The sequence below is a fragment of the Eptatretus burgeri genome, chromosome 8, assembly GCF_056783735.1.
Source record: "Eptatretus burgeri isolate ZD-2024b chromosome 8, Ebu_testis_v1, whole genome shotgun sequence".
In the NCBI taxonomy this organism is placed as follows: Eukaryota; Metazoa; Chordata; class Myxini; order Myxiniformes; family Myxinidae; genus Eptatretus; species Eptatretus burgeri.
Genome location: NC_140968.1, coordinates 64,962,544 through 64,987,539, shown reverse-complemented (window position 1 = coordinate 64,987,539; position 24,996 = coordinate 64,962,544). Strand labels below are relative to the sequence as shown.

The 24,996-nt window shown below is 41.2% G+C and overlaps 1 protein-coding gene across 1 annotated transcript; it reads left to right on the top strand.

The window, feature by feature from the left end:
- Nucleotides 1–59: 59 nt before the first annotated feature.
- LOC147021902 (olfactory receptor 52N2-like) lies at nucleotides 60–20,522 on the top strand. Its single transcript, XM_085890469.1, has 5 exons — nucleotides 60–1,628; nucleotides 1,924–2,611; nucleotides 4,555–4,687; nucleotides 19,083–19,717; nucleotides 20,037–20,522. The coding sequence occupies exons 3-5, from the start codon at nucleotides 4,627–4,629 to the stop codon at nucleotides 20,433–20,435; spliced, it is 1,095 nt and encodes a 364-aa protein (XP_085746595.1). The 5' UTR covers nucleotides 60–1,628; nucleotides 1,924–2,611; nucleotides 4,555–4,626; the 3' UTR covers nucleotides 20,436–20,522.
- Nucleotides 20,523–24,996: the final 4,474 nt, after the last annotated feature.

The window sequence follows — 24,996 nt, the reverse complement described above, 5'->3', positions numbered from 1 at the left end:
TCACATTATCTCGATTGTTATTGCTGTGACTTCAATGCATATGTCGTCATCAAACAATTTCTCACAGTGTTTATAACATCTGAGCGATTCCTTGTTCTATTTTTCTGCAGCTCCTTGCTCATGCAATTACATTTGGAATGTGAACAGCACAGATCTACCGCATCCTCACGTGGCTCACAAATGTTCGAATCTTTTGGAATAAAATCTTCTCCTGGTGTCACCATGCTGACTTGCAATTGTCGAGAATCGTACCTTTTTCTATTAGCTTTGCCTTTTTAGAAGCCATTATATATGTTTTTTGCAGGCTTGTTGATAAAATATACTCTTGGCTGGCTGCTTTGTTAAAGGTCAATTAGAACAGTTTATGCAAAAAGATTATTATTGTCCTTGAGTAATTCAAAGGAGCATTGTGAGAACAGGAACCATTACGTGCTCTTATCTCGACTGTGTTTAACCATTCTTGTAATGAAATAAGCCAACTGCTTGCAGCTGGTGAGGTTGAAAGGACAAATTGTGAGCTAAACTTTTGTCCAAAGATAAAACCGAGTATATAATGGGGTGATATAAGCGTCTCAAACTAGTGTGTGTGTGAGGTCGCCCTCCGAGCATCCTTAAGATGATTGATGTACTTCGTGCCTGCACTCGGTGCGCACATACCTTGATGAACAATTAAACAGCTTTCTCTCAAGTATATCGATGTCTTCATACTTTAATTGAAGGGTGATTGACGGTTACAACAATTGGCGCAGCGCAGCAGGGGGGCTGAGACAATGGAAGCGGAGGTAGGGATGAACCTGTGGTGATGAAGGAGAGAAAGCCGGTGACCAATTTGAATAAGGTAAGCCTTTGTGCTGGGAAGTTTATAAATTAGATACTCTCTTTCCCACCCCAGGTCTCGATCATCCTTGCCTCTGCCCTTGTCCTCGTCCAAACATAACTAGTATAAAGTAAATATTTGGAGAGAGAACTGTTTATTATTTATCAAGGGGTAGGTAAGTTACTTAAGGTCCTGAAGTGGGAGTTTGAGGGCCGAGGGCTTATTGCTGAGGCTGCCGAGTCGGACCCGAGAACAACTCCAGGAGGGGTTCAGCAATAGCAATGGGAAACATCTGGAAAACAGGAAGAGAATAAATGATTGCTGGGTGAAATGGACGCTTAAGAATGACTTACCGTGGCCAAATAATGGGTCGTTTGATCTGCTGGGAGTGCAGAATCTGTGGGAAGAGTTGATGAAATGCCATAAACTGTCCAAGAAGGAAACGCCGGTAAACTGGCTGGCGTTCGGAATATGGCAAGAGGAGGCAATTAAAAGATTGAGCACAGCCAAGCAAGCAACACTGGCAGGCAGAGACCTAAAGCTTCAGGGTCAACTCGAAGGTGCGGAACGGCGAATTAAGGATGCGGCTGCATCAGCGCCGGCACTGAGCCAAATACCGGAACATGGCTAACCAACTACCCTGATGTCTGCAGCGTCGGAGCAGGAGTACTCTAATAAGGGGTATTCTAACCATTAACACCCCCAACCCCAACATACCAACCGCTGAGGCGATCTCAGCCAGCTACACAATATCAGGTGTTTAACCCATCGACTGGGCGACCATGAAAGTCCATATATCCTGAGATCCCAGGTAAGGATTGTGATGGCAATGTGTGTTGGGAAAAATTAAAACATCTTTGTGGGAAATTAGATAACGGGGAAAAAGGTGAGGTGGCAGGCAAGAATGCCTGCTTGTCGAGCGGTGTGCGAGATTTGCCTGACAAAGGGGAAAATAAGCTCGAGGCGGCTTGTCTTTAAAATAGTGGACAAACTAGATTTAAGAGGGATATTTTTGCTGTAAAATTGAACGAAATGGGGAGGATTGCGTTTGTTGGGAAGAGGGGTTGAGGCTCGCAGAATTGTCATCTTCGTTTCATTCATTGCAGGTGCACGGTGATGAATGATGAAGACGACGGTTCTTTGAGGGTAGCAGGGGTGTTGTGAGTTGGTGTGAATGAACTAAGAATGGGTGGACTTGGTGTGTGTTGTCGTGTTGAGAGTGCCGTGTGGTTTGCTGGGTTGAGTCTTTCGGGCATGGAGACTGCATCCTTGCTCCACAGATTTGCAAGCATGGTATGTGAATGGAGGTGTTTTTAAATTACACGGCAGAATGTGAATGGTCTTGCTTCGGTCGCCATGTTGGTTGGCAAAACCGGATGGGTGACAATTGTGGAGCTCCTGGTGTTAATTGCTGTAGGGAGGTTTTGTGTTCATGTTAGTATATTTTGAACCTCCATAGTTTATAGTTAATTAGAGAGAGGTGTGGAAAAGTAAAGGTGAGCGAGTGATGGGTTGTGGGGGAGTAAGAAAAAAGGTGCTTGCCCGTCTGGCTCACAAAAAGTGGCCATATGAGCAAAAGGGGGAGGTAGAAGGTGTGCTGCCTTTTGGCTGTTGGTTGCATCATTGCTGCTCTAACCAAGGTTGTGAAAGAATTTGACTCGTAGGTCAAACAAGGGTGACCAGACCAGGCCTGGTGCAGAGGAACACCGCGGCGTCCGGCCTGGAGACTGAGTGGGCAACGGGGTGTTCACGCAGAGGGGCGTCCTGGGGACACGTTGGACTGGACCCTTTCAGGTATTGCTGACCACTCCAACTGCTATAAAGTGTGAAGGGAAGCTTGCTTGGATTCACTCCTCACACTGCAAACTTGCCTTCCCAACAGAATAGGAGGGTGTGCCACAATGAACGTGTCACAGCAAATTCTAATTGCTATAATTGCCCTTTTGATAGGAAATTGGGAGGTGGAAGGGCAAACTGACTATTGGCCAATCGAACACAGAGGGAAAAGAGCAATTGGAAACCATGCTGAGCATTTACATGACTTGGGAACACATGGGATGAATACTCTTGTCACACAGATACGCAATGTTGAGTAATAAAACTAAGTGTTGGGTATGCACCCATCTTCCGCACTCCTCGAAGACGGGTCTGCCATTATCTGCGATCCCATTTGAGGAAATAGTTTACTGTGGAGCTGCTTGGTACCACAACTACAATTTAAACAGAACAAGTAACTCAACGTGTACAGTCTTTACTGGTGCGTGGTACCCTCCTTACAACTTAAAGAAAAGACCTCCGTATTTCAGGATTGCGTACAAACGAGTTGGGTTTCTTTGTCTAACTTGGACAAATCCTAGTAGCACATTTTATGCAGGGAATTCTACATGCAACTCATCCAGAGAGATAAATGACATTGACGACAACTGGAAGGGAAAAAAATCGAACATATGCTAAAATCGCATTCAATGGCACATATTTTGTGTGTGGGTTCAGGGCCTATCCCTGGTTGCCACTCAATTGGACCAGCTCCTGTTTCCTGGCTTTTATTTTACCACACATCCGTTTGATCACTGGTCCATTATCTAAGATAAATCAGCAACGATGGAAGAGGACCATATCAGGTGGGGAATTTGCAGCAATGGTAATTTTCCCCCGATATGGATCCTGGGTAGCAAGAAGGCAACTCATTGAAATGGCAGCATCATTGGAAGTGATGGGAAATGAAACTGCTGATGGATTTGGTAAGGCTAATGTGGAGTTAGTCACATTAAGGACAATGACAATGCAAAATAGGGTGGCTTTGTTGACCTTTGGTCTATGTTGACCTTTTGACCTCAAAAACAACAAGCTTATTCCTTAGGAAAAACTCTACCATGTGGTGAAGTTTCTTGAAGATCGGTTTAAAATTGTGACTTGTGGGCGACAAACAGAGAGACAGACAAACAGACAGATAGACAGACAAACAAACAGACAGACAGACAGACAACCAGACAAACAAACAAACAAAGACAGACAGACAGACAAAACCTTTTAAAATATTTTTCTGGTGTCGATAATGCTTCGGCCGTTCGGTTCCGACGAATTACCGCATTGTTCCGCAATGTAACAAATTAAAAGTTCCACTGCCCTAAAAAAAACCTCAATTAATATTATTTTTTATAATATATTATTTTTTATATCCTCTTTTAACGAGTTGGGCCGAACCAAAGGCAAAAAGAAAAGAATTGTCAGTTATTGTTCGCCGAAAAATGTGGTTTTGTCATAAAAAAATATTAACCCTTTGGCCGCCGACAAACTGCCGCTTGTAACAATGAAGCCTTCATTGTGGTAGTTTGTCACTTGGGGAGTTGTTCAAGTTTGTCGGTGCACAATTGTTTTCTTTTGGTAAAATGGTTAAATCAAAAGACATGAAAATAACTTTATATTATGAAGAATAATATTAATTGAGGCTTTTTAAGGGCAGTGGAACTTAAAATTTGTTACAAGCTGCTTCAAACACTGGTGTACTAAATTGTTTTTATTTTCTAAAATAAGGGTGATGTCCACATACGATTTGTGTGGAAAGAATGGGAAGAGACCTTTCCGGAAGCTGAATTTTTATAAAGTTGTCAGAGGTAATGAATTCTGCTAAATGACAGTTTATAATGTGCATGACTTGAGTGTAATTGACATTGCAAGTCTTGTTTGATGATCAAAAGCCCAATATATACGAAGTGGAAATTCTTATTATTTTTCAGACAGTACCATGGCCAGTCAGCCAACAACAAAGGAGGCGGCTGTGGACACTGCCATATCACAACATTTGAAATATGCCCCTGATCGGTGTTGATGTGCGGGCAGGAACAAGCCCTCATCTCTCTATAATTCCAGGTGTGTGTGTGTGTGTGTGTGTGTGTGTGTGTGTGTGTGTGTGTGTGTGTGTGTGTGTGTGTGTGTGTGTGCTGTTTCTCGACAACCACTGGTCCGATCTAATTGAAACTTGCCAGCTATATTTCTGGGGACCTGAGTGTGTGCCTTTTCAAGGCTTGATATTAATTGGACAAGTGCTTCCCAAGTTATGGCCATTTATTCACAAAACCAACTGCATTGGCGTGGCCGATGGGGAAGAGATCCTCAGCCGCGTTCCCTATTACGGGTTACAATGTACGGACTTCCGTATAGTGATGACTTACAGTATTCTCATAATTTCTCGATTTCTTATGCGCATTTATAGATAAACACAATGCCCCAATCCAGTCGTCATTTACGAGAGCGAAGGAATGGCCTGTGTGTTTTGTTTGAAAGTTGTTTTTTTTTTGCACATACGGGCACGCACGTACGGACACGTACTCGTGTAATAATAATGAGTAACAGCAACACGCTGTGCCAGCCATCCACGTCCTTGATTATTAAGAATTTGCAGTTCAGTTAATTGTAATGTTGTATGTTGGAAACCCAGCCCAAGTTTACATTGTGAAAATATTTACATGTACTTTTATGCAGAATGAAGTTATTTTATTTTCTTGTGAAATTAAGATTGAAAACACCCAACAACTTAATTTTTTGTGCTTTGCAATTATTTATGTGAGATGCATTCAAAATTGTGTTTTCATACTTAATGATGTGAGATTTATACTTTTTCTTTGTATGAATACACACACATAGATATATATAGTTGGTCTCATTGATTTGCCTGATTGTAATTCAGTTTTATATAATTTTATGCACTGTTCATATCATGTCAAGTATCATCTGTTTAAGTCTTTATGCATCTCATTCTATTGATGCCCGCTGTGGGACATAACAAGTAAAAATATTTCTAAATTATATATATTATGGAGAAATTCTATCAGAAAGGTGTTTGACTTCCCAAGTGGGACCCATATTGCACTTTTTTACCAGTCATTGCTGAATTTCTACCAATTGAATGTCGTATAGCAAAATTTATACGTGGTTCTTCGTCTTCTCATAATTCTTACTTGAGGTTGCTTAATTATGAATCTTGTAACAATGGGTAGTATGTCATCAGTAGCTAAAACTTTTATTTACATTTTATATAAATGTAAGTTATCGGTCAATACCTTTTTTGCTCTTAATTCCCATTTAATGTATGCAAGCATGGAATTATCAGCAGTTTTACTGATACTGCATGAAGATTTTTGAGTCCCCCGGACTCTGTATAGAATTGATTGATGAATTTTGTGTGGACAGTGGCGTGAAAACGGGAAAGCAGGGGGGGGGGGCGAAACACACCTCAATGGATAGGTTATGAGCTGTAGTTGTGTACCTTGACACTGGTTTTTTTACAGACATGAAGATGCGAGGAAAAAACGGTATTTTTAATCGCGCTCATATATTATATTGCGAGACGCCAACCATGATGATGCTGCTAAACATCTACTCATCTAGCGGCAGCACCTACCGCTGTGTATCTATTCATGGCGCCACTTGGTGGTCCGAGGGGACTCGTATGTTCAAAAGAACATACCCTCTATTATTGTACTTAAAGCTGCCTTTATGCAGTCAGTTATATTTGAGAGAGAAGAAGCTCCACAGTTCCTCTCTGGAGCAGAACTTTCTGAATTTTAATTGTTAACTGTGCTTTGCACAAAGTGAATTTGTCAAAAAGGTATTTACGACTTTTACCCATGTGGTATTTCTTTTTATTCCCAATTTTTAGTATATGTTTCTCAATTGCAATGGTATCTACTTTTATTTATTGTAAGTTTGAATTTGAGTGTGCTTTTTTGGGACGAATAAATATATTATTATTGTTAATACTGCTTGTATATGTTTGCCACAATCATTCTCTGCGTGATACGTGATAATAAATGATTATGAATTACAGTTGTTTTCAAGTTGTGGTCATTATGTGTTACTGTGCAATGTAATGATGTTGCAATACAACTTCAATGTTCTGATAATGGCAACGGTAGAACAGCGGTGCTCCGCTGGCCCCAGACCTATGGATCGAGGGCTCCATCAAGCTGGAAGCTGAAGGGTGTCATGTACTGCAATGTTCGTTTCTTTGGCGTGCAAAGAAAAGAGTAAAAACAAAAACTCCATTTTATGAACGTTGTGATAAAGTTGAAAACTAACGTCATGCTTCAATGTTGTGACAACGTTGAAATCTGACGTCATGGGTGTTGCAAATACAACTTCCCACTGACCCAATTCTGACGTCAGGTACAACCAGAACACGACGCTGCAACGACGTCAGATTTCAACATTGTGACAACATTAAAATCTGACGTTGTGACAACATTGAAATCTGACGTTGTCACAACGTTGAAATCTGACGTCATGGGTGTTGCACAAACAACTTCCCACTGACCCAATTCTGACGTCAGGATAAAACTGGCAAACGACGTTGCAACAACGTTGTGTGCCTGCTGGGTAAGGATGGACTCCTCCCAGGGAGCGGTCTATTTGTACCACGGAGCTGGAGCATCTGCTGGCCTGAATCAAAAGATGCTTGATTGTGATTTAATAAAGCATTGTTTCTTAAAGTAACAAGAGGAGGGAAATGTCGGGAATCGTACCTTTTTCGATTAGCTTTGCCTTTTTAGAAGCCATTATATGTTTTTTGCAGGCTTGGTGATAAAATATACTCTTGGCTGGCTGCTTGTGAAAAAGGACAATGAGAACAGTGGATGCAAAAAGATTATTATTGTCCTGGAGTAATTCAAAGGAGCATTGTGAGAACAGGAACCGTTACGTGCTCTTATCTCGACTGTGTTTCACCATTCTTTTAATGAAATAAGCCAACTGCTTGCAGCTGGTGAGGTTGAAAGGACAAATTGTGAGAGAAACATTTGTCCAAAGATAAAACCGATTATATAATGGGGTGATATAAGCGTCTCAAACTAGTGTGTGTGACGGCGCCCTCTGAGCATCTTTAAGATTATTGATGTTCTTAGTACCTGCACTCCGTGCGCACATACCCTGATGAACAATTAAACAGCTTTCTCTCAAGTATATCGATGTCTTCATACTTTAATTGAAGGGTGATTGACGGTTACGACACGATCATCAATTAGAAGCAATTTAATTGTTTATCTGCAAAAGAAAATGCACTTGTTCATTGCTGACATAATACAATCCTTGCTTTATGAACAAAATTTTCTTTCTTTACCTTTTCCTTTCAAAAACTTTTGAAAGATACATTGCAAACTTTGAGGACAGCAGGGGCATTCCATGTCAAGTGCACACATTTTTCAGCGAAATTTTGACACATCATCTCAGATTTCACTCTTTTTTTGTGCAAGTGTTTGTATCCATGGTAAAAACATTATGTATTAATTTTCAGACCTGGGGGCCCATCGGGGCCCATTTTAGCCCCCCCCCAAATTTGGGTGCCCCTGATTGACCCACAATCTTACAGTGGCCATATCACAGGTTGTAGTGGTCCGATTTGAATGATCTTCGTATCAAAATGCTCGGAAAAGCGAGATCTTTCGAATTGTGGAAAGTAAAATCACTCCGAAACAGTAATTCAAAAAGTTGTAGTTTGGGGCACCCTTTGACCTTGGGCCCCCGCCCCCCCCCAGCCAAACCGATGATCCCGATTTTTTCGTGTGAGAATACCCCTTCATATACTCCAACATCTCCGCATAAATTAAAATGGGATCTCAATGGGTTCAAGTGTGATGATGGTTTTATTGTTCGGGGTCCACATATCACCAATTCTTGATTCAACATTGGGCGACGTTTGCCGTCATCATTCCAATGACGTCACCTGCCTGCAGGCGACTTTATGTCTGAAATTGACAATCATCATCTCTGGACTATTTTATATCTATATGTATATATATATATATATATATATATATATATATATATATATATATATATATATATATATATATATATATATATATATATAAAAATATATATTTTTTATATATATATCACATCATTTGCGAAAAATTATTCTGCCTATTGTGTCTATTGATTTTTAAGTGTACATTTTTTGTATAACCATCATCGAATTAATTTATAAATGGGATAATCTCAGTTTTTGCATATTTTGCAGTCAGCATGGCGACTGAAGATCGAAAGGAGTTCCGAAAATACTGTTGCGATCCGTTCAGCTGCCATAAAACGAAACAACGAAAAGATCTTCGCAATGTGTCAAATGATCTGTAGATGAAATTTTCTTCAAAGGTGAAAAAAGATGACAGACTTTGTACTTCGTGCAGAAAAAAAACTTTCTCAGTTGTCACCAGAGCGTATTGAAGAATCATCTTCGACCAGTTCGAAATTATCATCAGAAGGTACGATCAAAGGCATTGCAGGATCTATTTATCGAAGGCATTGCAGGATCTATTTATCGAAGGCATTGCAGGATCTATTTATCGAAGGCATTGCAGGATCTATTTATCGAAGGCATTGCAGGATCTATTTCGACAGATGAGGACGAGGAGGTTTTTGAGCGAGAAGCAGAAGTTGACTGATTAAACCAGTCGTAATCGATGATAGGCAAAAGCCCATTCGACAAACGAAAGGCGGAAAGAAACCCAGGGTACGTTCCTGAAAAGCGAAGTAAAGTGGAAGATTCTGTGCTAAAGAAATTAGAACTCGTTGCTGGACCAAGCACTGCAGAGAAAACACAAAATACAGCATCAAAATGTGATGAAAACTGCATGGCAGAGGTGATCAAAAGCCTGAAAGAAAAATACGTTGTTTCGAGCCGTTCAGAGCAAATACGTATATTTGCTGGGAATATGAGCATCAGAGCGATGATGAGTGAATTCAGTTGCTCCCAAAGAATGGCTGTGCAAGCCAAAAACTTAGAGAAAGAAAATCGTATGCTGTCGTCTCCAAATCCCAAACAGGGTAAAATATTGCCTGACGAACTGAAATCCGCCGTAACCGAATTTTACCAAAGTGATGAAGTCAGCCGAATAATGCCGGGAAAAAAGGATTGTGTGGTGGTCAGGAATGAACTTGGAAAAGACAAAATTCAAAAGCGCCTCGTACTAAACAATCTCAAGGAACTGTTTCAGAAATTCAAAGAGAAGAACCCTGGCTTGAAAGTTGGATTCACGAAGTTCGCCATGCTCCGTCCCTCGGAGTGTGTCCTGGCCGGTTCGGGCGGTACACACAGTGTATGTGTATGTACGATACATCAAAATGTGAAATTCATAATGTTTGGTTCCGAAATTCCACAGATAGCCGAACTTCCGAGCTATCCTCATGTGATAGCACGCACAGTTTGTAACCCAGCACAACCGGCATGGTATTTCAGAACTTGTGAAAGTTGCCCATCAATTGAAGACTTCAAAACGGAGCTACTGAGTGCTTATGAACTCGAGGATATTGCAGCACTCTCTGAGGTACGGAGACCGGATTGCGGAGAGATAATGGTGGGTGCTTACACCTACAATTGGTCTGGTCGCTCTGATGGTTACCATACCCGAGGAGTTGCTGTTGCTGTGTCCAATAAGCTGACTCCAATGATAATTGAGGTCAACGAGCGTATTATGAGATTAAGGATTTGTCACTCCTTCGGTGTCATTTCCCTGGTCTCTGTTTATGCTCCGACTGAGGCGAGTGACTTCACCGTGAAGGACGCATTCTACACCACGCTCGAGTCTGTGGTTGATCAGTGCCCCAGACGAGATACACTTCTCGTCTTGTGGGATTTCAATGCATCGACTGGAACTGATAGGGATCGTTATGAGACATGTGTTGGTCCCCAGGGGTCAGGAACTATGAACCAGAATAGCACTAAGTTCCTTGACTTTGCAAGAAGTCATGGACTTAGGGTGGCTGGTTCATGGTTTCAGCGCCGACAAGCTCATCGCTGGACTTGGTATTCCAACGCTGGTGGTATGGCAAAGGAGATTAACCATGTTCTCATTGACGGTCGCTGGAGGATGCTCCAGAACTGAAGGGGCTACCGGAGTGCTCAGTTTCTCAACACTGACCACGGCTTGTTGTAGCAACTCTAAAGCTGCACCTTAAATCCTGGAGAATGGTACCATCCCAGCCGAGGCTGAATGTTGGAAAGCTCAAGGATGAGAGAGTAGCTGAGGAGTTTGCGAACAGGCTGAGTGGACATTTGGGGTGTCTGGGTGCTTTGGGGGGTCCTGAAGAGTTATGGATTACCTTCAAGACCACCGTCCTTGATGTTGCGGGTGGATGTCTTGGAACTCACCGCAGGGCAAAGAAGAATTTGTTTCTCAAGGGACACTGGATACCATTGACCAGAGTCGCAGGGCCAGGCTGAATGGCAGAGCTGAGCTGTTCAGGGAGCTGAGGCGTAAAACTGTACCTGCACTGAGGGTGGACAAGGATGCTGATGTGCGAGGAATCTTTGAGGGGCTAGATCATCACCTGTGGTGAAGTGATTCTCGTCCTGCTTACAGGGGAATTCGCACATTGCGTTCATCCAAGCCCATCCCTCGGAGCACTGCAGTTCGAGCAGAGGGAGGTGGGCTCTTGACAGAGGAGTCTGAAGTGAAGGCCCGCTGGGCCAGTTACTTTGAGTGGTTGTACCAGGCGGATCCCTCAGCTATCGAGTTGGACGTCAAGGGTGTTATAATCCCTGTTGCTGACCCTCCAATCAACTGTGGTCCACCTTCGCTTGTGGAAACAAGGGCTGGGGTGAACCAGTTGAAATGGGTTAAGCTCCAGGGATCTGTGGCATCCATGCCGAACTTCTCAAGGCTGGTGGAAATGCTGCACTCGTGTCGTTGCATGCAGTTTTGTGCTCTGCCTGGAACACAGGCATCATCCCAACTGATTGGAAGAGGGGCCTTGATGTCCCTCTCTGGAAAGGGAAGGGTGATCGCCAAGATTGGAACAACTACTGAGGGGTGATGCTGCTCTCAGTGCCGGGCAAGGTCTTTGCTCGGATAATTCTTGATAGGGTTTGCCACCATCTGCTTGAGCACCAGCGTCCAGAGCAGTCAGGCTTTACACCAAAGAGGTGAACGATTGACTGTATCTTTGCTCTTCGTGTCCTCACCGAACGCAGACGAGGGTTTCGGCAGGGGCTGCTGGCAGCCTATGTTGATCTCTGTAAAGTGTTAGATTCAGTGAATTGGGATGCCCTCTGGAGGATTCTTGGTCTTCGTGGGGGTGCCGCCAAAACTGATCGATCTGATGTCTGAACTCTACTCTGTTACTGAGAGTGCTGTGAAGTGTGGTGGTACCATCTCTGACTTATTTCCAGTTGTTACTGGAGTTCCTCAGGGGTGTGTACTGGCCCCCACACTTTTCAGCACTTGTATGGACTGGATTTTAGGGAGGATGTCGGAGAGATCAAGCTGCGGTGCATCGTTTGGGAATGTCAAGATCTCGGACCTTGATTTCGCAGATGATGCAGTCATCTTTGCGGAGAATTTAGATATCCTTTTGGGGGCCCTCGAGGTACTGAATGAGGACTCGGAGCTACTGGGATTACGGGTTTTTTGGGTCAAAACTAAGATCCAGGTTGTCAATGACATCTTGGATGCTGCTGTCCTGTCTGTGCCTCTTTGTGGTGAGGATGTTGAGGTCGTGGAGAGATTCACTTACCTTGGCAGTGATATTCATGTCTCTGCTGGCTGTGAGTCAGAGGTCAATAGACGTCGGGGTTGGGCCTGTGGAGTCATAGATTCACTGTATCATGGGGTGTGGTGCTGCCGGTACCTGTGTGGGAGGATGAAAGTCCGTGTCTTCAGGTCCTTGGTGCTTCCCGTCTTGCTCTATGGATGCGAGACTTGGACTCTGACCAAGGATCTGAGAGGGAGACTTAATTCCTTTGGTACCAGGTCTCTTCGGAGAATCCTTGGCTATCGCTGGTCAGATTTTGTATCCAACGAGCGTTTGCTGAGAGAGACTCGGATGAGATTTGTTACCTGCATGGTCCGTGAGCATCAGTTGTAGCTGTATGGACATGTGGCTCGTTTTGCTGACGCTGATCCTGCTCACCAGATTCTCTCAGCGAGGGAGTCTCATGAGTGTAGGAGGCCAATGGGCCAACCATGTGCCTCGTGGTTGCTGCAGGTTGACCAGAATCTCAAGGAGATGGGGATGGGCCTGGCATCTGCCTGGGGGAAGGCCAGACGGAGGCCCCTGGAGTACCGGCGGAAAGTGGATGCAGTGACGCGCTGTTCTGGCACATGCTCCCATACCTGACCTGACCTTGTTTTGTCACAGCTCGTCCACAACTTTTTGAGATATAGTGATATATTTAATTTTTGGCCCAATTAATCAATTTCAGAAATGAGGCCTGTGTTGACCTTTTGACCTTAAAATTAATTGGTAGTTGAATTCAGCAACCTGAAAAATAAATTATCTTCAAATTTCACGTCAATTGGTTGAAAATTGAGGATTTCATAAACTTGGCCAATGTTGACTTTTTGATCTACATTGAGCTTGAAATTAATTGATGGTTGAGTTCAGCGACCACAAATGCAAATGGTCTTCAAATTTCAAGTCAATTGGATGAAAATTGAGGATTTTAGAAAATTTGGCTGAATTTGTCCATTTGCCGATGTTGATCTCAAAATTAATCAGTGATTGAATTCACCGACCAAATAAGCACATGGTCTTCAAATTTCAAGTCAATCGGATGAAAATTGACAATTTTAGAAAGAATTTTAAACTGGGCCTATTTTGAGTTGACTTTATGGACTGATGACCTTACCAGTAATTGGTGGTTGACTTCAATGACCTCTGGGTGTGCGCTGCTGATCGCCACGTCGCCACAGAGCGAATCCCCCTTACCTGTGGCTAATATTTTAAACCACCCATTAGCCACTGTGGCTAATCCATGTTATAGTGGGGTTTTTTTTTTTTTTACCGGTGTTAGACGAATTTTGGGTGATTTTTGCACAGAATTCAACCTTCGTTGAGTCGGCCGCCATTTTGTATGTTTTGATTACGGGAATCACGCGTGAATTCGTACAAGCTTATATGTACTAAATTTAGTAGTTTTAAACTGGTTTCTAGTAAAAAAAAAAAAATCGACCGAAATTACGCGTGATTCCCATGATTCTAATCTCAAAATTTTTTTTTTATTTTTTTTTTCCGGAATGATTTGGCGCCACTCGGCGCGACTCGGCGCGACATGCTTCGTTGGGTCATTGGTTGCCAGGTGAGTTTTGACACAATCAGAAGCATTACCTGTAGTCGGATGAGTTTGTTTGGATGATTGAGTTTGATGTGTCACTTTGGTTGGTTGGATGAGTGAAGTTGATGGATGAGATTCGTTGTATGAGTGAGTTTGACTGGCATGAGGTTGGTCCAATCCTGGTCCACAACCACCCCCATCCCCCATTACCCCCATCCCCCACCTACGAAAGGCACGACCATACCCCCCACACACACACACACACACACACACACACACACACACACACACACACACACACACACACACACACACACACACACACACACACACACACACACACACACACACACACACACACACACACACACACACACACACACACACACACACTCACCGCCACCATCCCTCACAATCACCACCTCCCCTGATGGTTGTTCATTCAACCAATCTCACACGTCAAACTCACTCATCCAACCAATATGAACAATCCAACTCACTCATCCAACCAACCTCACCCATCAAACTCACACATCCGCCTTAAAATGAACTTATTATTTCATATTGCTAAAAAAAACATTTGAATAAAATATGTGGCTATTTCGCTTCTCCTGTGGCTAATCATTCTAAACCTGGATTAGCCATAGTGGCGAATTCCTTTTGAAAGCCAGAGCACACCCAGGACCTGATATACAAATCCTGTTCATGTTTCAAATCAATTGAATGAAATTTGAGGATTTTAGAAAATTTGGCTCAAATTGGCCTATTGGCCAATGTAGATCTTTTCGGTTGACCAAATTTTAGGAAACTTCAAAATTTCAGAACGAATATGGGGGGGAAAGGTGAATGGGACAAGCAGTTCAGAACATACCAAGCAAGAAAAAGACTCAAAGAGGAAGGATGGAATATGTAAACTTATGTACAGGGTTGAGAAATAAATAAAACCTAACCAACATAAGGCACCACAGATCACACTTGTGCTACAATATAATAATGCAGGTGAGGACTTTCCTTTGCCGATGCGTGGATTGCAGTGTGATGGTGGAGGTCAAGAACAGTTTCCACATTTCAGAGAGCTGCCATTCTTGAGCAAAGCCAAAACAGGGCCAGCGAAAAAGTGAGCCAATTATGAATTGTGCGGATGATTAAGTCATCCTGCGAAGAAATGAGCCAGAAAGGAAGTGAGCCAACAAAGTAAGCCAGTGATAAAAAAAACGCGAGCCAAAGACGAGACAAAATAGAGAAAGCAGAAAGCGATCTTCTTTGTCCCCAAAATGTTCCACTCCATTGGGACATGCGGCCAGCACCAGCCCTCATGACTCTCTATCAAGGCGCTTCTTCCTCCTACTCTTCAGGGACTTCTTCTTCACCCTTGAGCCAACGATCACACCAGGAGCTTTGGTGTGCCCTTTCTCTCAGCCCCTCTCTGTCCTTCTGGGCAGAGTCCTCCAGGCTGTCCCACCCTCGGGGAGGCCCCGATAAAACCAATCGTCTTTCCCTGCTTCCAGGCCCGACAGTGCATTACTCCACCATAGCTTACACACATCAGATTGAGAGACCGTGATCAGCCTGAGAGACCGTGATCAGCCTGAGAGACCATGATCAGCCTGAGAGACCGTGATCAGCCTTTTTGGAGCATGTGATGCATGTGATGCATGTGCCTTTTTGATCGCAAGTCCTCACCTGGCCCCGCTTGCAAAGAAGTGTATATGCATACAATATTACCCTGACTATCCTGATGATAAATTACATATGCTGCCTAATTAGCATCATGTGTAATAAAATGACTTACTCTGACAGGTCCCTGTTACATGGCAATCTTACCTAATAGAATTGCACGGTCCACAGTGAAATTCCCATGGTCTAGCGATGCACCCCCGCCCCATCCCCTTCATTGTAACAATACATTGCTTTTATGTGCAGCTTAATGATACACTCCGAACTGTAATTGATGAGGACGCAAAGTCAAGGCCCATCACAGCTATTGCTGCACGATCTGGAAACAAGAAGTGCCATCTCCCACATGGAGAGGTTGTCTTCCACCCCACCAATCACCATCAGGAGGCATCACCCTTTTTTGCAGTTGGGAGTTACAATGAAGAAGATTCTGATGTTCTCCAGCCTCGAAGAATACTGTGACAATATCATCCTGATGATGCAATGACTGCAGCTGCAGAAGGGCCTCACACATTGCAAAGATGCCAAACTCAAATGCTGTCACCAAGCAGATGAAAAGCAAAGTGACTAATTAGTTTCACCCTTATAAAGCTCGTCAGGACATCACATCGATGTTCCATCCCCTTCGTGACTTTGAAACCTCACAGCTTTTTTATACAGGTTAATGACACACCCATAACTGTGATTGGTGAGGACATCAATTTGAGCCCCATCATGGCCATTGCTGCACGACATGAAAACAAGTGCCATCTTTACGTTGACAGATTTCCTGCCACCACACCAATCACTATCATGAGGTCTTACCATTTTTAGTATTCCACAGTTACAATAAAGATGATCCAACCACCATGAATACCTTGAGGTTATCGTCATTCATGCAGCCCCAGAAGGAGATTTCACAGTGCAAATATACCAAAGATAAATGCTGTCACCAAGCAGATGAAAAGGTTAGCTGCAGACTATTTTCACGCTTATTATGGCTCATCAAGGTAACACATCTCTGTTCTGTCCATTGAGTGAATTTTTTTGTATACAGTCAACCGTCATGGATGAGCAACAGGACAAAGGGAACAGCATGCAGAAAGGGGGAAGATACTAACGGTTGAGATAAAGGGCAAAATAAAGGGAGACTTGCACAAAGCAATGAGTGAGTGGAGGAACGAGAGGAAGGGGAGGACACATGGAGTGGACAAGATGGATGCAGAAGCAATCTCTCAGGAAGGAAAAGTATAAATATGGGAAGAGGAGGATTTGTGGGTGGAGACTTGAAGGCGAAAGAAAATATCATGATTTTGGATGGGCGGTGATTTGAGATGGTGGTGAAGAGATGTCTTGAAGAGTTGGAGAGAAGATTGAGGCTGAAGAGAATGGGGAAGTTGGTTCCACAGGTGGGGACAAAATGAACAACCAAGAAGGGCATTTGGAAGAGTGCACACCTCTGCCACATAATGCCTAATCCATGATAACATATCTGGCCCAATCCATTCTCAAATATCAAGCTATGCAGGACGAAATTGATTTTGGCCCTTTCCCTCAATGGTGAAGAATCACTTTGAAAATTAAATAATTTACGTATCCAGATCTGGATTCCGATCTTCACCAAATTCGAATAAATTCGGCCGAGCTACACACACACACAAACTGTACACCAAGTATCGTCTGAATCCGTCCACAACTTTTGATATCATGCTCTATATTAGTTTAGCCCGATCTTTCAATGGTGAATAATCTCTTGACAAATTAAATCAATGTCGTATCGAGATCCAGATCATCACCAAAATTGAATCAGTTCTTTCTTGTCACGCACCCAACGTGTCCAGTAAATTTCATACGAATCCGTCGACCACTTTTTGAGATATCGTGCTATATATAATTTTTGGCCCGATCTCTTAATCGTGAAGAATCACTTTAAAAATTCTAGGAGTTGGATCCGGATCCGGATCTTCACCAAAATCGAATCAGTCAGTCCTTGTCAGACACCCAACTTGTCCACAAAATTTCATCTGGATCTGTTCACAATTTTTGAGATATCTTGCACACAAACAAACAAACAAACAAACAAAACAAACAAACAAACGGACAAACCAGAAGAAGACGTCCTGCAGAGCACAACACTTGCAAAATCCATAAAACAAATTTGACCTCAAAAATAATTGGTGGTTGAATTCAATGTCCAAATTTGCAACTTCTCTTCAAATTTCAAAGTGAATCGGATGAAAATTGACAATTTTAGAAAATCGGCCTATGTTGACCTTTTGGCGAATGTGGACTGCTAAAATAATTGGCTGGTTGAATTCATTGACCTGAAATATAAATTATCTTCAAATTTCAAGTCAATCAGTTGAAAATTGAATATTTTAGAAATCTCACCAAAGTTGTTGACCTTGGGTGTATGTTGACCTTTTGGTCCATGTTGACCTTAAAAATAATTAGTTGGTTGAATTCAGTGACCTGAAATATAAATCCTCTTAAAATTTCAAGTCAGTCGGATAAAAATTGAGGATTTTAGAAAGCTCAACAAAGTTGTTGACCTTTGGTCTGTGTTGACCTTTTGACCTCAAAAACAACAAGCTTATTCCTTATGAAAAACTCTACCATGTGGTGAAGTTTCTTGAAGATCGGTTGAAAATTGTGACTTGTGGGTGACAAACAGACAGACAAACAAACAGATAGACAGACAAACAAACAAACAAAGACAGACAGACAGACAAACAGATAGACACACAGAAAAACAGAAAGAATAACAAAATCGACCAACCAATATACTTGAAAAATCTTCGATTTTGCAAGTAACAAACAAGCAGAAAGGGGTGAAAACATAATCTCCTTCACCTTCGCTGGCAGAGGTAATGAGGAGAGGTGAGCAGTGATTGTGGATTTTGGGAGTTTCATCAGAAGGGAGTTGATGGTCAACATTTACAAAACACTTTCCAATGAGATTGATGTAATAATTAAAGAGAACAACAGTATTTGTATGACGTACTTTGAACCTCATTTGAATAAAGAACCACAAAAATTTATGGAGAAATACAGAGGTAACTAATTGTAAAATTTAATAAAGATGACAGCAAATATCTTTCACAATTGTCGAATTTTCAAAAAATATCGAAAGTTTCCTTCATTCACTGCACCTTGGGACATTGTTCATGTTCCTGATGGTTGACAATTTGAAAATCACCAAAGGGAATACGTGTCTTCACAACGACCCTCTCTGGTGATAACTGATGTTGGTGGTGAATTATAAACTCTCTTCCACAATCTATATATTAACGTTCGTAAACAGCATGATCGAACAACATTCGAGGTAAGGACAATGTCATCTATTGAAGTCAATAGTATCTTTTGTCATTGACATTAATAATCATCGAGATGAAAATAAATTATTTGGATGTTCAGAAAAACTATGGTTGAAGAAGAAAATATTTAATAGGAAATTTAAAGTTCAGAAATGTAAATATTTTGTAAATATTTGTAAAGTGTAAGCTGAAACATGTTTCATTATGTGTTAGTTGGTGCAATCGGCCATTTTATCACTGGGTGCAGGATTGATGGAGGACAAAATGTTTGAAGGAAACCAATCATTGCCACCCAACGTGTTCATCCTCGCATCGATCTTCAACGAGCCTGCAAGGATCAGGCCATGGGCTTTTGGTGGTGTATTCCTCATCTACGTCATCACTATCGCACTTAACCTCATTCTCATCATGATCATTCTCTGTGAAAAACAGCTTCACAAACCTGTCTACATCTTCCTCGCTCATTTGTTGATAATGGATATTGTTGGTTGTACAACAGTGTTGCCTCGACTGATGTACAGCATACATGTAAATACCATAATTACAAAACATGCCTGTTTTATTCAACTCTTCTTTGTTGCATTATACGGATCAATGCAATCTTACATACTGAGCATAATGGCCATAGACCGCTACCTGGCAGTCTGTCACCCTCTTCGGTACAATATCCTGCTCAGCAACATCAGAGCTCACAAAGTTTTCTTGCCCACCGTTTGCTGGTCATTTGTGCTTTCCGGCATTAACCTCTTGTTGTTGATTGGACGAACGATTTGCAAATATCCAGAGATTCACAAGGTGGGTTGCATTCACATGACGGTGGCTAAACTTTCATGTGAAGATTTCACCATTAACAGTTTATATGGTATTGTAAATACCTGGTGTTGGCGCCTGTTGTAAAAGCCTGGTGTTGGCGCAGTGGTTAGGGCAGCGGCTTGGGATCCAAGAGGTCCTGAGTTCAAGCCCTGTTGGGACACTGAATTAATACACCAGGTGGTTGACTCAGCCTGTCATCCATCCGAGGTCGGCGAAATGAGTACCATTATACTGGGCCGGTGTATACCCCGGTTAAAATAGGTGTACCATATCCCTGTGTCGTAAGAGGCGACCAGGGTTGCGTCAGGAAGGGCATCCGGTGTAAAACATGTGCCAAATCAGTATGCGGATCATATGGATGATCCGCTGTGGCGACCCCTAACGGGAGCAGCCGAAAGAAGAAGAAGATGGAATTGTAAATACTTTTCTGACAACTGTCATTCTAATAATAGTCGTCATTGTCACGTACACCCTCATCTTGTATGAATGTCTGTGTTCTGGATCACGTGCTGTGGGGAGCAAGAAAGCCCTGCACACATGTATCACTCACTGTTTGGTACTTTCATTCTTTATTTTCTCGAATGTTTTTGCTTTGATCTCAATGCGTATGTCGACTCGGAGCAATTTCCCACAGTATTTTGTACATCTGAGCGATTCCATGTTCTATTTACTGCAGCCTCTCGCCAATCCAATTATCTATGGAATGCGAACAGCAAAGATCCGCCGCAGCCTTGTGCGATTCACAAATGTTCGAATCTTTCGGAATAAAAATCATCTCCTCGTCTGATTATCGTAATTCACATTCATCTGTTTAGAGGTATCTTAATTGTGCATCTGTTGAAGAAAATTCACATCTTCATTGTCACCACACAAACCTTGCTCAATTAAACATATTTTGTTTCTTTGCCTGAACCTTTGAAAGATAAAGTTTTAAAACCTTGAAACAGCAAAATAATTTACTTTCTATGAACGTACTGCAAGTCTATTTCTGGTGGATGGTATTTGGTGGTTCTTTTTGTGGTTAATTCCTAATTAAATTTTTCCTTTTACGAACCAAATGAATAAAAAAACCCAGGTGAGAATAATTGGAGTCATGAATAAAGTGCAATTCGGCTCGTGTTAACGTCGATGTTGTGTTACTGGAAATCGTGACTCAATGTTAAACGACTGAAAGAAAATCAATTTTTTGCTCTTGGAACTCATGCAGAAAGGCGAGGTACATTCATTGGGACTTAACTCGGGAATAATTTCTCCAACAAAACACAATATAAGTTAAGGGACGTGTCTATATTTTAACGTTATTTTAACATAAAGTATAAATAACATGTATACTCGCAGAGATCGTGGTGAAGTGTGTTTTTAGTGGTGGAGCTATGGGGATGAAGGGTTCGTCCATGTTCATCTGCCTCTTCATCCATGGATGACACGGAAGGTGAAACTGTATGTGTACACTGTTGCGAGAGTGAGAATTGAGGAAGATAGAGCGAAACTGCAAAAAGAAACTGTTTAAATTGCAACTCAAAGTCGTTAACTTGGCATACGACTCAAAATCGGATGTAGCAATGTCGCGAATTCAAAGTAGAATATTGTGACATAGTAAAGCTTTGTTGCCAAATTGATCAAGATAGTTAAAGCGAAACAACGTTAACCACAACAGTGGGTCCGAAAAACAACAACTCAATATCGACTCCAAAATGATTAAGAACAGATGAAGATGCAGGTTTATTGTTGATCAGATGATGTGTTCTGAGTTTCAACCTTTAAATTGAAAGCAAAAGAAAAAAACATTTCAAGAAATCCATCACACTCATTGTATTAAACATGTCAGATTGATATAAGCTGAAAATCACAAACCAATTTCACAAGCTTCTGGAAAACAATGTGGAACAAACACAGGAAAGACCTCTCGACAGATTTAGAGAGAACAATCACAGAAACTGTTTTCAGAGAAAAACCTGAATGAAGATCAAATATCTTTACAAAGTTTGTGTACGGAGTGGTTCGCTTGCAGATATCATGAAAAAAGCTGAAAGAGGTGGTTGTACACTCAAGGGAAGCAGTTCAGAGCGGAGCAGGAAAGCCCTGCACACGTGTCACTCACTACATTGGATTTCTGCTTGAAATTATCTCGATTGTAATTGCTGTGACTTCAATGCATATGTCGTCATTAAACAATTTCCCACAGTGTTTTTACATCTGAGCGATTCCTTGTTCTATTCTCCTGCAGCTTCTTGCTAAGGCAATTACATAAGGAATGTGAACAACACAGATCCGGCGCAGCCTCATTTGGTTCACAAATGTTAGAATCTTTTGGAATAAAAGTCTTCTCCTCGTGTCACCGTGCTGACTTGCAATCATCAATTAGAAGCAATTTAATTGTTTATCTGCTCAAGACAATGGACTTGTTCATTGCTGACAAAATACAAACCTTGTTTTAAGAACAAAATTTTCTTTCTTTACCTTTTCCTTTCAATAACTTTTGAAAGATACATTGCAAACCTTGAGGAAAGCAATGACTTTGTTCCAACAAGGAAACTTGATGCAAGATGATGCTTATCAGATGATTTTTGGTGGTTCAGTTATATTTTTAGATCACTTGAAATGCTATCTTTCTATGAAAATTTATCACAAAAATATTCTCTCAAATATTCTCTTGCATTAAATAACCTTAAAAAAAATACAATTAGTTTGAGGCTGAAAAAAAACGAATTGTCTCTCTTCGTGCTCCTTTTGTTCAAAATATTTTTCGTATGAGGTGTGAATTATGTTATATCCAAATAATCCTGCAAGCAGCCAAACAATTTAGTTTATATATCCATTAACGATGCATGCAATCGAGTTTCTCACTATCTGATTGGGTAATTGTCCCACCATCAAAGATATCAATCTTAATACAGGCTGTGCAAATCGACACAATATACTTCTTCCGATCGATATTTTCCTTGTGGTGTTTATAATTGTAAACTTTGTGTTACTTGTACCAAAGTTACAACTCAAGTTATGTTTCAGAAGAGGCACTACCAGTTAATCTGAATGCTTCATACAACATTAGCTTATGTTGTTGTTTCTCGTTTGAGATGTATTTGATTGGGCGAGCAGGCTAGCAAAGAGGGTGAAGAGATAGGTGACATTGTTCATCTGCATCGTTTGGGTTTGAATCTCGATGCAGCTGTAACACGGTCATCCTCAGAATTTAGCTTGGATGGTGATGCACCATTATGTGCACCAACCATCGGAGGGATGTAATACCAGAGGACACTTTGCAAGGCACTGGCCATTGGTGGGTGTGAAAGTTCTCACAATATTTTTCATGAAGAGTATATGAGTTATTGCCCAAACCTTCAACAGATTTTAATGTCCTGCCACCTACAATTGAGCATTACATCTGTACTGGCCAGCCAGGGCATGAAAGACTGCTCCACAAAAAAAAGCAGGTTCCCTGTCCAATGCCACAAGATGGGGGGAATAATTGGGACCATGAGAAGCAAACAGGAAGAGTAAATACTTGTGACCTATTTGAACATCCGCACGAGTTGAGAAGAATGTCTATATTGACGATATCATGACTCAAACAAATGTTTGACTGTTGAAACATTATCCAGGTACTAATTGTGGATCTGATGATGAGTTGAAACCAATAAATTGAAGCTCAAATGATGAAAACGTTTACACAAAATGACAAAATTTGACATTTTAAACATCACAGATTTAGACGAGAGGGGGAGCAGTCGGGAGAGTACAAAACCTCCGCTGCCAATACTGCTGGGTCACTCAAGTGAACCTTATATCTCATTCATTAAATATAATGTCAACAGTGCTCACAGTCATAGTTCTTTTCTCGAACAATTTTTTTTTTGGGGGGGGGGGGGTTGGAAATCACTTAAAACATGTAGAAATGCAAAAAAACAAAAAAAAAATTTCTCCAACAATTTTTTTTTGGGGGGGGGGGGAGGGGTTGGAAATCATTTAAAACATGGTGGCCCCAATAAAACCAATCGTTTTTTTTCTCGAACAATTTTTTTTTGGTGGGGGGGGGACAAAGTCCAAAATCTAATGGCATGATCCTTGGACCATACCTAACACCCCCACCCCACCACCAAGTTTCGTCGAAATCGGTCGAGGAGTTTTTCCGTAATTCTGTTCACAAACAAACAAACAAACAGAAAGGGGTGAAAACAGTAACCTCCGATCTTCGATGGCGGAGGTTAATAAAAGGAGAATCGATAACTGCTTTCAAGAGCATCTGAGTATGGTAAGAATACTGGTTCTGGCTCACTTTTCCCCATGTAAATGAATGGGGGATTTTCAGCCATGAAATTTTTCTTTTTTTCCCCTAAAAAAATAAATCCCCTTTTTATCCCAAGGTATATTTATTTGTCTCCCCTTTTAACCTAGGGGCTCTCTATTCAAATAACCCATACAACAAGATAAAGATTTGTTAAAGGTGATTCTAAAGAAATATCTGAAACGTCTAAGCCCTGGGACACTCTTTATCAAATAACCGATGCATATTGTTTAGCTCACTCATTGAACCTATAAACATTTGTTCATTCTCAAATTCCTTCAATAGTTCAATTTTCTTTGCACAATAATCCCCATCTAAAATATTGAAAAACAAAACATTTGAATCTTTATATTTTTTAAGATACCCCTTTTGTGCCATTACGAAATGATAAACTTCTCTTAATGATCTCATCTGACCACCTCCTGAGTTGCATATCATTTTGAGATTGTTGTAAATTATTTTTCCATTGTTCAATTGACAACCATCAAATTTTTCAGTCCATTCAAACATATTTATTATTTTCTTTACATCCTCTAACTTATTGGTTTTTAAATTGATTCGCATATTTGTTTTATTTACCTTTGTTTTAGATATTTTTTCAACAAGACTTATTTGATATTTTTCACATTCATTATGTTTTCCATTTATATACCAAGACTGAGATTTTCTCCACTCTTTAGTTTGACTAATACTTGGTTCGACCATTTATATATCGTGAAAAACGTGGCGGTAGCCCTTAAAAACCCTAACCCATCTTCCCATCGTTAAAACTTGTGTCCATATGGAACACAATCTATTCTATTCACTCTATCATACAATACCCATATGGAACACAATCTATTTTATACACTCTATCATACAATATCCATGTGGAACACAATCTATTCCATTATCTAAAATAAATCTCTTATCATCAAAGGCTCCTAATGCCTTTTTATTTACTTCTTCACTATATATCTTATGTTTATAACTTCTTATTGTATTCATTTTCCTATATTCTTCTTTCTTATTCATCAAACAATTATAATAATTTCAAAAAGTTATTGATTTCTTTATTACATAT